This window comes from Etheostoma spectabile, chromosome 2 (genome assembly GCF_008692095.1).
Source record: "Etheostoma spectabile isolate EspeVRDwgs_2016 chromosome 2, UIUC_Espe_1.0, whole genome shotgun sequence".
Taxonomy (NCBI): Eukaryota; Metazoa; Chordata; class Actinopteri; order Perciformes; family Percidae; genus Etheostoma; species Etheostoma spectabile.
This window is the reverse complement of record NC_045734.1, coordinates 27670226-27681770: the sequence shown is the minus strand read 5'-3', so window position 1 is coordinate 27681770 and position 11545 is coordinate 27670226. Positions and strand designations below refer to the sequence as shown.

The window sequence follows — 11545 nt, the reverse complement described above, 5'->3', positions numbered from 1 at the left end:
TATATTAGCTTTAGCCTGGCTGGTAGCAGCTTTCTGCTTGTTTCTTTTGGCTAACTATGTTAGCTTCAGCCTGGCTGATAGCAGCCTTCGGAGATGTTGTGATTATGTTGCATTAATCAAGTGATTTAGTTTGTATTTGCAAAGTACCTAAACACTGACTGCTGTAGCTTCACTGACTACCCAGCTAAAACTATGACATCACTGTGTCAGCGGCAGCTGCTGCCTACGGTACGTTTCTACACATGGAGAGCCTCACATCCTATAACAATAACCCGGTCGGACTAACGTCACATACACATGTTGCCCACATAGCTGCCTGTCTTAAAGGGGAAGGGTCGGCCAGTAATAATCATGTAAAAGGAGAACGGTGGAAGTTTACTTTTCTATCAAGCAGCAAAAAGGATTAGCGTCAACTATGATGCTAAAACACAAACACAATATCGTTCAGCCCTATAGTGATGTATGGCAGCCAGTCTTCCAAAAGAAAGCACAATGAAATGTTAACCGATCATTAACCGCTGACTGTGGACAGCTTTAGGCTTGTACTGCTGTTGATGGTTTGTGCGTTGTCGGACACATGCAGCCATTGTCCTGAAACCGCGTGTGGGACTGACAGAAGTCCAAAGCTGCCTGCGGCGTGTATGTCGGAGCCCGTCTCAACCTGCAGGTTGTCAGCTGTGTGTCCGCCTGGTCTACTCTCGGACGGCAGATTTAACTCGGCGGTCATCAAAATAGTTTAACGTGTCACATGGCTCACCAGCATCAGAACAAAGAGCTTAAAACGCAGTAGTCTGTGTTTTCTTTCCGTGGGAAACCCTGCTTCTGTCTTGTGCCTTTCAGTCTGTCACCGGGGCAATAAAGAATGTGTGTGTGTGGAGTCTGCTCTCTGTCAAACATTCGGAAAGGACAGAGAGGCTTGCACTTACGTGATCCACTCAAGTTGTATTTGCTGCTCGTGTTATGAGAAAAAAATCATAATCCCAATTATTTTGGTCAGTGTTGAAATCACGGATTGTTTAACACAATTACCCTTCTCATTTTCTTTTGAAAAGATGTTGCATTTATTGAATTTGAAGAAAAGCGACGGGAACTCAAAAGTGAAAGAAACCTTGAAAAGAAACCACAAGGGTTAACTATATGTCCCGTGGGCTGTTGTCCCGAATGAAGTTTCTTAGCGCAAAGGGAGTGAGGCAGACAAACCAGGGTGTGCTAGCGAGCAAAATTAGCATTTTATTAGCATGGACGTATTCAGAGAACTGGATACAGCATTCGGCGGGAAGCCCTGTACATTTCAATGAGAGTATTCAAAAGCTCATAAAGCAATCATGGAGCTAGGATCTTCTGCGTTGACTGGCCCATGATGTCATGGTGGGCATGCCAGTAGCAACAGTTTGTTTGTGTTGTCGTAGCAACTTGCTTGTTCATGAGCGTCTCTCTTGTGTCTCTTACAAGTATAGCTAGTTTGTTAGTATACATGGCAAACTCATGATCTCGCTGATTCATTGTATAAGAAATGATAAACATTGTGTTGTTGTTGTTCCTGATCGTTTACAGGGTTATCTAGATAAATAAACGATTGATTTAATTAGCTAGACAACCAAGGAGATGTAATCATCATGTAATGCTACAAGCTAGCGCTCGCTACTAAGGTTTCGTAAACAGAGCTTCTCTTAATAGATTCATGGCTTAATATCTCATCCACGTTACAGGCTTTACAGCATACAGTCCTACTATGTCTGTAGTAACGTTATGTAGTCATATAGCTGTTAGCTGTCTTACCGTTCTCTTAACACATCCATCCATGCTAGCTACTTCTGATGTTGGCTACTAGCTGATTAGCCCTGGGAGTTTGGGAAACGCTAATGTCGTTAAATCCACATTAAAGGCTTTACAGCGTACATACATACGTCCCTTGGATGTATCATAAGATAATACCATAGCTGTATTAAGAGAACACATGGTGAATTACAACCATTAGCTATATCCATTACAGCTACAGGACCGTCATTTGAGCATGCCCAGTGCAGGGCGACATGGGCGAGCGCAGTCCCGCCAGTCTGCTTGCGTCCGTTATGTGCATTCATCATGCCTAGTTTAATAACTCTGGATTCAGCTACAAGTGAATGTTAAAAACGTGACGTTTTAAACAAGGACCCTTTAAGTGTTTGAGCTGATAAGTTGATGGACCCCCCAAAAAATGATCTGCTGAAATATAGAAGTTTCTTTTGCCATGCATGTGAAAATGTGAAAGGTCTTGGGGGGGGCATTACCACAGTTATCTGCTAAACCCATGGTGGCTTTCAGACATGGGTCTGGGAAATTGGTTATTAGTCATCTATTTGTACATCTAATGTTACGTAGCAAATGTAATCATGGGATATCCCATTGCAATTAACCGTGGTCAAAACAATCATACTAAAATTTACTTTATGAGCGTGTTGAATGATATTGTTATTACGTTACCCTCTAGCATTAGCTAACGTTACTTGTCAACGTAGCACAGTGTAGTTGAGCTGGATCAATCGATAGTGAATCAATGTGCTGAGCTTTGTTACCTTTTTTACGGAGTAAATTCCTTCTCTGACATTGAATGATTTGTAATCACTCTTTAACGTATTACCTAGGTTCCCCTGTTTTGACGGAAGTAAGAGTAACTAGAGAAGTCCAGGAATACATTACAGATTTCTTCTTGGGTTTGACAATGTTGTAAACATTTGGGATAGTTTAAGAACACAACTCAACAAATTATATACCATGGCTATAGTCTTTTTATTTTTTATTTTAGACATTTTAATTCCGAAATATTACGTTGATTTTGTTGTTGTTGCTGTTTTTAATGTATGAATACTCAAAAGAGAGAAAGACGCCTTTTACAAAAAATGTATTATTATTGTGCCTTTTTAAGCGTGGGATCCAAAATAGAAGGGGCGCCATACAATGTTATCATGGCAAAGGGCTTTGTACTAGTGCGTTTAAACAATACTGTTGGGCATTACAGCGCTCAACAGAAACAGAACGTCCAGAGTCTGGTGTGGGAAATGGAGAGCAGGCCAGCGTCTGAGGACCGCAGGTTTCGGGGTGGGGTGTATGGATGGAAGAGGTCCGAGAGGTACTGTGGGGCCAGGGCAAGAAGGGATTTGTAGGTGAGAAGGACAATTTTATATGTGATACAGGACTTAATTGGAAACCAGTGAAGGTGGATGAGGCTTCTTTGGCTTAGACCAAACAGCATTTAGGGACGTCGCATTTAAAAAAAATGTTTACAGTTTTCAGGAAAGATTCAGGACCTTCATCTTAAAAATCACTATGCTTTTTGTGTGTTCATGTGTACAGACCTGGCTCCTGTCCGCACGGTGCTGGTGGAGCAATGTCAACCATTGAGGCACTCATCATTGGAAAATCAAGAGCAACAATGCCGTCATGAGGAGATAGAGTACTACAGTTTGCAGGACCATAACTATGGGGAGCCGAATACTCAAAGGCCCTTTATTCTTGTTAAACAAGAAGTGTGTGTTAAACAAGAGGTATGTATGTATCTTAGCAACAATAACGTTTAGTTCCCCATTTTTTATCTTTTTGTTTTCTCAAAACCAGACTTCTTTGTTGTCCCTCTGCAGCACACTTATGATGATTCTCCTGTGCAGTCTGTCCTGGTCCAGGAGAAAGTTGAGCCCATTGATAATGCAGGTCAGGAATAAAACTGACTTATCTTTCCAACTATAGTTTGATCATTTGTAAACATTTACAAAACGTGTTAAGTTTCACTACTGAACCGTACTTTTTTTTTTTGTGTCTTCTCATGTTTCCTCTGTGATGGCTCTATCACTGCTCTCCCTAGGTTCACCATGGGCCTCAGCTTGTGGAGCTGAGAATGAAGGGCCTCACATTAAGGACGTCTGTTCAATTGGAGAAATACCCTTACGTCTAAAAGATGAAGAGGACCAAGTGGCCCTCGAACTACCCTCTTTGGAAATGGATATCGAAGGAGCCCAGAACCAATCGCCTGGGTTAGAACATTCACTAGTAATCTCACTCGCTGCAATAAAAGACAATATGGAAGAAGAGTCTCAAGGCAGTCAGAAGATATCAGAAACACATGAAGAACCTGTTCCATTGGAAAAACTCCCATCGGAGGTGGCTCAGCATCAACAAGAGATTGAACACCTGGAAAAAGAGCAACCATCAGTGGTCCCCCAAATTTGTCAAAGAGCGAAAGACAGTACAACAGTTAATAAACAGTCTGATGTTTCTCTGCAACGGTATGCAGACGTGCAATCTACCAACAAACAGTTAGCACAACCTACACCACTCAAAAAAGGAGAAGCATTTGAAGAATTAAAAACTGGTGTGGCAGTTGGTGAGTCAAGTCCACAGCCTGAGTTGATAGTACGACGTAAAAGAGGGCGGCCACCAAAGACAGCTGGACGTCTGAATCAGCAAGTGAAAGAACTCTGTTCTCCACCTGTTTTACTAGAATCGTCAAGTAAAAGAAGTTATTTAAGTAGAAGATGTTCCTCTGCAAAGGAAAAACCATCAGAATCTCAGCAACTCTCCATGGGAATTGAAGAACAGGCAGTTCAGGCACGATCCACTGAGGTTTCATCAGTAACTGAAACACGAACCACTGTTCAGCCCAGAGGACGCTGCAGCTCTGTAACTCTTCAGGATGCAATGCTATTAGTTGAAGCCATGAATCAGTCAACGGTAGAAAATACATTCTCCTCTTCACAAATAATGGCAGCCCCACCACAAACCCAGTGTGCCCCCAGTATTAGTACCTTAAAAACTGTGGATGAGGTGCCAGCTGAGCCACAGAAACCGCCATGTTCTCATGAAACTCATGAAGTAGCAGGCAATCTGCCAATAACTGAGGTGTCCACAACAACAGTGGATGAGGTGCCAGCCGTGTCACAAACACCGCCATGTCCTGTTGAAACTCATGAAGCTGCAGGGAATTTGGCCGTAACAGAGGCGTCCACTACGACGCAATCGACAATACAAAAACTTGGTGTTGCTCCTGGTACTGCAGATGCTACTCTAACCAATAAAGTTCAGGCCCACATCAAGGCTGTCATACTAAAACAAAAGCATTTGATCATTCCATCCAATACTACTACATCTTCAATGCCCTCACCAGCTGCTGCTGCTCATACATGCATGCAGTCATATCAGCAGCACCCTCCCCACCCTCTGATAACATCGCTAGCAGCCAGCAAACCGGGTAAGGCCGTACCTCGTAAAATAACTGCCAAGCCAAAACCAGTATCCTCATTAATGCCTCATAAAATAGCAAAACTGTTTCCAAACCAACTTCCTATTGTTGTGTCAACCATTGTTGGTGCCCGGAGAAGAACTTCACTTTCACACTCTCCAACTGCAGGTCTGCCTCCTGGAACACTTTCCCTAGCTTCTGATCCTCAGAAAACAACACACCCAATGTCCAGTAAAATGCTTGCTGTTGTCCCTTCACAGTCGACCGCCACCTCTACAGACCCACAGTCAGGACCTCTACCACACTCGAAAATAACAATTGTAATTCCGAGACAGATGTCAGCTGTGGAGTCAAAGAAACGCCAGTCACAGAGCACTGTTCCGACAGCCAAGCAGGACTCAGCCAAATCATCTACTCCTGTTACAGTGTCATTGTCGCAGTTGTCACCTCCTTTATCACAGGAGTTGAGCATTTCTATGGACACACAAAACGCTTCAGATAAAGTGGGCACAAAACTGGACGGAATACTCAACTTAGAATCTCCCAAACCAGTTGACGCTGGTTCTAAAACCATAAATGAATGCACAGAAACCTGTTCTAATTTAAACAGGTCAGTAGAGCTAGAGTCAACCTCACCGTTTCCTGCGCAACCCACAGCTTTTGAGAAAAAACTTACTCCCGTGGTCAGATTAACCAGGCTCCCATTTCCATTATCACCCAAACAGACAGTTGTATTGTCAAGACTGCTTATGGATGGGTCTTCTAAAACTCAAAGCATTTTCGAAAGAGATACCACACAAAAGAAACCATCATCTGAGGGCAAATCAACACAGCCAGCAGAGGCACTTGTGTTATCCATTGATATTTGTCCCATTGTAAAAGAAACGTCCGTTCCTCTGTCTGCAAACACCTCTGAGATGTCAGAGAAGCCAAATGATGTACAAAAGATGGCATCATTATCCTCAAACACCACCATTTTAGAAGAGTCCAACAGCACATATGTGCAGCCATCTACACCATCCAAGGTGAGGAACATCTCAACTCGGGCTGGATCTGGTGCAGCTGATCCTACTTTTAATATTGATGAGGAAATATTTGAAGATTGTGCGTTACCTACTGACCCACCTATAGATGAGAAACAATTATCTCCAGTTATACGTCTTACCTCCATCACCACCAAGAAAAAACCTGAGCCTCAATTACAAATGACTCAAGCCCAGTTCCTGGCCCAGCTGAGGGTGTCACCTGTTACACAAGAACCAAAACAGGTAATGTAAGAGTAAACTGAGTGGTCAACACTATTTCTAATTATGTGAAGTTAAAAAAAAATACAAAACAGTTATGTCTAAACTTAGTCTGGAATGTGACAAATGTGTTAATTAAATAAGAATTATGAATTGTATAGAGCATTAATGGTCATCCATTCCACATGTTTATATTTTTTCACATTTAACTGGTACTCTTGCAAAGACAATTAGCATTGCTCTGAATGTGTTTTTTTCTTCTTTCTAAATTCATTTATTTTTCTTTCCTTTTTTGTTTAAAGGCCTCCTCTGATCCAACCAGCTCCAGTGACAAAAAAAGGTTTCAAAGAAAAGGCATTGTCGCCAAACTCCGAAGTCATTTCAAACTTCACTTGCAAGCAAGAAGAACAGCAACAAATCCAGAACCTAACGGAGAAATGGAGACCCCCACTGTAAACGACAAGAAACTGAGATTGGAGAAAGACAGTCCAAAAAACTCAGGTGATTCCATTTCTATTTGTCCCAGGAGATCTGGACTATGTAGAGCAGGTGTTGGACCCAAGAGGACTGGTAGAGAACCAATTTATGTTAGTTCTAGGAAGTTTAAGGCTACTAGAAAACCCACTCGTGTGAGTCCCAGGAGGTCTAGTACAGGTAGAAATTGTGCAGGCTCCAAAACGGAAAAATCCTCTTTGCGTTCTAGAAGGTCTAGCTCAATTGAAAAAAGTGCTAACTCTAAAATCACCAAGTCCTCTTTGTTGAGACCTAGGAGATCTAGCTTAATTCAAGAAAGTGCTAGCTCTAAAATGACCAAATCCACTTTAGTGAGTCCAAGGAGGTCTAGCTCAAACAAAGAAAGTCCTAGTTCTGAAAAGACAAAATCCACTTACGTGAGTCCTAGAAAGTCTAGCGCAGTAAAAAGTCCCAACTCTAAAAGTTCTAGTCCTATAAACCAAAAATCAAGTTTAGTGAGTCCTAGAAGGTCTAGCTCAATTAAGGAAAAAGCTAGCTCTAAAAAGACAAATTCCACTTTGGTGAGTCCTAGGAGGTCTATCTCAATTAAAGATAAAGCTAGCTCTGAGAAGACAAAATCCACTTCGGTGAGCCCTCGGAGGTCTGGCTCAATCAAAGAAAAAGCTAGCTCTGAGAAGACAAAATCCACTTCAGTGAGCCCTCGGAGGTCTGGCTCACTCAAAGAAAAAGCTAGCTCTGAGAAGACAAAATCCACTTCAGTGAGCCCTCGGAGGTCTGGCTCAATTAAAGATAAAGCTAGCTGTGAGAAGGCAAAATCCTCTTCGGTAAGTCTTAAAAGATCTAGCTCAATTAACGAAAGTTCCAACTCTAAAAGTGCTAGCCCTAAAAAGACTAAATCCACTTCGGTGAGTCCTAGGAGGTCCAGCTCCTCCATAGAAAGTGCTAATTCAAAAAAGACAGTGGTGACTCCTGTGAGTCCTAGGAGGTCAAGCTTAATTCAAGAACATGCTAGCTCTAAAAACACCAAACCCACTTCAGTGAGTCCTAGGATGTCTAGGTCAGTTGAGGAAAGTCCTAAAACTACTTCTGTGATCCCTATGAGGTGTGAAATTCCTACTACCCCTAAATTACCTACCAAGGGAACAAATTTCTTCTGCCGTAGGAAGTGTACCCTCACTAAAGATGGTTCTAGCAGTCAACAGGACAAAAGGGAAGCTAATTCTTCCAGTCCTAGCTATAGCATGACTGTAGATGATGCCAGTACCAAAAACAAGACGAGTGATACCAGTTCCCCAAGTGTTGGGTGGCCTAAATCGGCGACAGATGGTTTCAGTCCTGGTAGAACAGGGGACTCCACTCCTCCTAAGAAACCCAGATTAATTCAAGATGGTCCTGGTCCTCAAATGAATTTAAGAGTGGCAAATGCTAAGAAGTTGGCTAAAGCAGCAAAAGCCAAAACAATAGCAAAAATGAAAAATGCTAGGCAATCGCAATTGCAGAACGTAGCTAAAACAAACCAGTTAGCAGAGAGCAGTGTTTCCTGCGAGACCGTGAGAAAAATTAAAGTTACAGCTGTGTGGACTCCTCCTCTAATGACATCTGTCACGACTACGCCTCCGGAAGGAAAAGAGAGAGAGCCAGGACCCAAGGATCAGCCCATAGTTTCCCCCCCAAGTGTTCCTCGCTTCCCCATGCCTGTCAGAGCAGCACCTTTTGTATCACCGCTACAGCCTTTATCAGTCATTGGTAGGCGTCTGCTCAAGAACCAGTGTGGGGAGTGCGGACGTGTCCTCAGCAGCATTGCCGCCCTGGAAAGCCACGTCAGTCTCCACAAAGGTCATCGGCCGTTCTCATGCACGCTCTGCGGGAAGAACTTCCCCGACTCAAAATGTCTTAAACGGCATGGTCGGGTGCACCGCAACGGCAGGATTCATATCTGTCAAAAGTGCGGGAAGGGCTTTGTCTACAGTTTTGGCCTCACCAAACACCTCCAGATGGTGCACACGAGGATTAAACCTTTCATCTGCCAGGTCTGCAACAAGGGTTTCCTCACAAAACGAGACGTGGAAGCCCACATACGGATACACACCGGAGAGAAACCATTCCATTGCGACCTCTGTGGAAGGACATTCACAAGGAAGGTTGAACTCAATGTGCATTTAAGGTGGCATAATGGAGAGAAGAGGCACTGGTGCCCGTACTGTGGGAAAGGATTTTTAGACTTTAATAACCTGAAAAGACACAAATATATCCACACAGGGGAGAGACCACATGCCTGCCCACACTGCCCCAAGCACTTCACGCAGTCAGGCCATGTGAAAAAGCATGTTAAAAATGTACATAAAATCCAATGAGAGATGGACATTCAACATCCTCCCTGCTCCACTGAAAATGTTAATGACTTTTTATATTGACAGATACAAATCTGAATGTTGTTAGAGAACTTGGTGCAAAAGGGATCAGTTCAGTTTTATTCTTTTAGTGCAATGGGTTTGTAGAACTGTGGGTGTGTGTGGGTGTGTGGAAAGGAGGGCATTAGCTAAGCGTACGACGTGAATGCAGCACATCGAAAGCGTTTGAATTGTAAACAGCGTACAGATTAAACAAATAACATAGGACATGTTAATTGAAAAACTTCAAGATAAACTGTCTCAGGCTCCAGCTCCACATGTTATGCACAGCTGTGAGAGTGGTAACTCTCTGCAAATAAGCGCATTTCCCAAAATGTTAAACCTTTTTATCGTTCAGAAGCATTTCCTTTAGAGCACTATGTGCTCTTCACAGGATCGTGAAAAGATGAGCATGCATGATGTGTTCTGACAATGTCTTCAACCTCGGTTGGTTTCTAAGATTACATGCATGTAAAATTGGCTTTGTGCGTATTTTAATTCTGATTCTGATTGGTTAGATCACCTGTGAACAAATATTGAAACATGGTGTATTTTTTTAAAGGATTCTGAAACAAATAAGATACAATGATAAATGCAGTTTATTTGAACAAGTTGTGTTGTGTACACAGCCCCCAGTTGGTGTAGATATTGTAATGTTATTAAAAATGCAAAAGTAAATTAACATTAACCTCAAGTAGCCTTTATCATGCACATGAATATTCCAAATCTAGACATCCAAACATCATGTAAAACCACCCCACATTCTCACTGGCCAACATGTTCCTCCATTGGTTTCATCACAACTGTTCACAATGGAACACAATTGTTGCAGTTCAGTTAATCCCCGAATGTAACTTCAGGGCAGTCGCCGCTCGGGATAAGTAAAATGTTTTGTTGTTAAAAGTTGATATATTTTCAAAAATCCAAATCTGTTACCTTAATTTTCCCCTTCATGTTTTGTTTAAACACACCTAAAGAGGATGTGTCAACATTACAGAAGACGGGCTAAATGGCATTGCTTTGATAAATCCTTTTGTTTTTTTTCTTAAAGACACGGTTGAAGCTTGTTTTCCATTTTCTGGGTTCAGTGCTGACAACATTTAGACCTCTGTTAGACAATTTGACCCACCCATTTAGAATTCTAACCCTCATTTCGTTGTTCATATTCTGGATTTACACCGGTTTCATTGCCATCAAAGGAAGATGTATACTGTATGTAATTGGTTAAGAAAAAAGGTTCAAAAAGTTAATAAATGAGTGTTAACCTGATCTCTAATCTGTGTTCTTTTTGTCAGAAAACAATGTTTTGATAGATTTTGGCAAAAGGTCTCAACTTTAGTAAAAACATTTCCTTTTCACATGCATATTTTAAAAAGTATAGAATGAATAAGTATCTTATATATCTAAGGCTTGCCAAATACTTGTGGTATGTTTTAGATCAGTGGGAAATGAAGCCTAACAGTTAAAGGGTAATATTGGTCATTTTTATCCTGGGCTGTGTTTTCCCATGCATTTGTGTTTAAGTAGTCTAGCTTTGCCAGACCCTCCTCCAAAGCGCACTGAAGGAAGGTCTGGCTACTCCATACAGCATTCGGGGATGGGAGGAAAAAGTGCTCTGGTTTAATGGCTTTTCTTTAAACCAATCACAATGGGCATGGGCGGGGCTATGCACCGCACAGAGCTGCTGCAAAATAGTCGTGCAGCAGAAAACTCAGATTGGACACAGGGCTTAAAGAAGATATAGACTAGGATTTAAATGATCTGTGTAAACAAAATTCTTTGAAATTTCTCAGTATTGAGCGAGAACGCTGTAACCCTACAGTAAAAGGGCAAATGCGCACTCCAGTTAAAGTGATGCTTTTGCCACTGACAGGCTCAGATTGTTAATTTAAGTGTCTACAAACAACATTATGGAAATATAGATATGTTACAAAAAACATTCTGTCAATAACTATTAACAAAGTTAAGGTTACAGAGATTTCTGCCGCCATTGTAGTACATGTTGGTGAAAGAAATACTACATTTTTTACCAGAAACACTTCCACTATTGAAGTTTCTGTATCTAATTTTTCCGTCTCTATTTTTGAACATCATCGTTTCCATTTATTCCACCCAGAGAAAGCCTGTCAGCCCATTCTCTTTGAATATTATGGATTTGTCTGGAAAATGTTAACAAAACCCACCAAATGTTGCCAACGTTTGCCATTACAAAAAGAACATTTGGG

The 11545-nt window shown here is 41.8% G+C and overlaps 1 protein-coding gene across 13 annotated transcripts in view; it reads left to right on the top strand.

Moving 5' to 3' along the window:
* LOC116696873 (serine/arginine repetitive matrix protein 2) overlaps positions 1-10072 on the top strand; it is a 41765-nt gene extending 31693 nt beyond the window's left edge. The window contains exons 2-8 of one of the 13 annotated variants that reach the window (XM_032528191.1): positions 3334-3524; positions 3618-3687; positions 3839-6480; positions 6759-7360; positions 7439-7504; positions 7769-7849; positions 7916-10072. In XM_032528191.1, the coding sequence (XP_032384082.1) occupies positions 3334-3524; positions 3618-3687; positions 3839-6480; positions 6759-7360; positions 7439-7504; positions 7769-7849; positions 7916-9284 (5021 nt within the window). In that variant the 3' untranslated portion in view covers positions 9285-10072. Of the gene's footprint in view, positions 1-3333; positions 3525-3617; positions 3688-3838; positions 6481-6758; positions 7361-7420 lie in introns of all 13 variants that reach the window. The other 12 variants (XM_032528119.1, XM_032528185.1, XM_032528166.1 and 9 more) reach the window with 12 other exon arrangements.
* The last annotated feature ends 1473 nt before the right edge of the window (positions 10073-11545 follow it).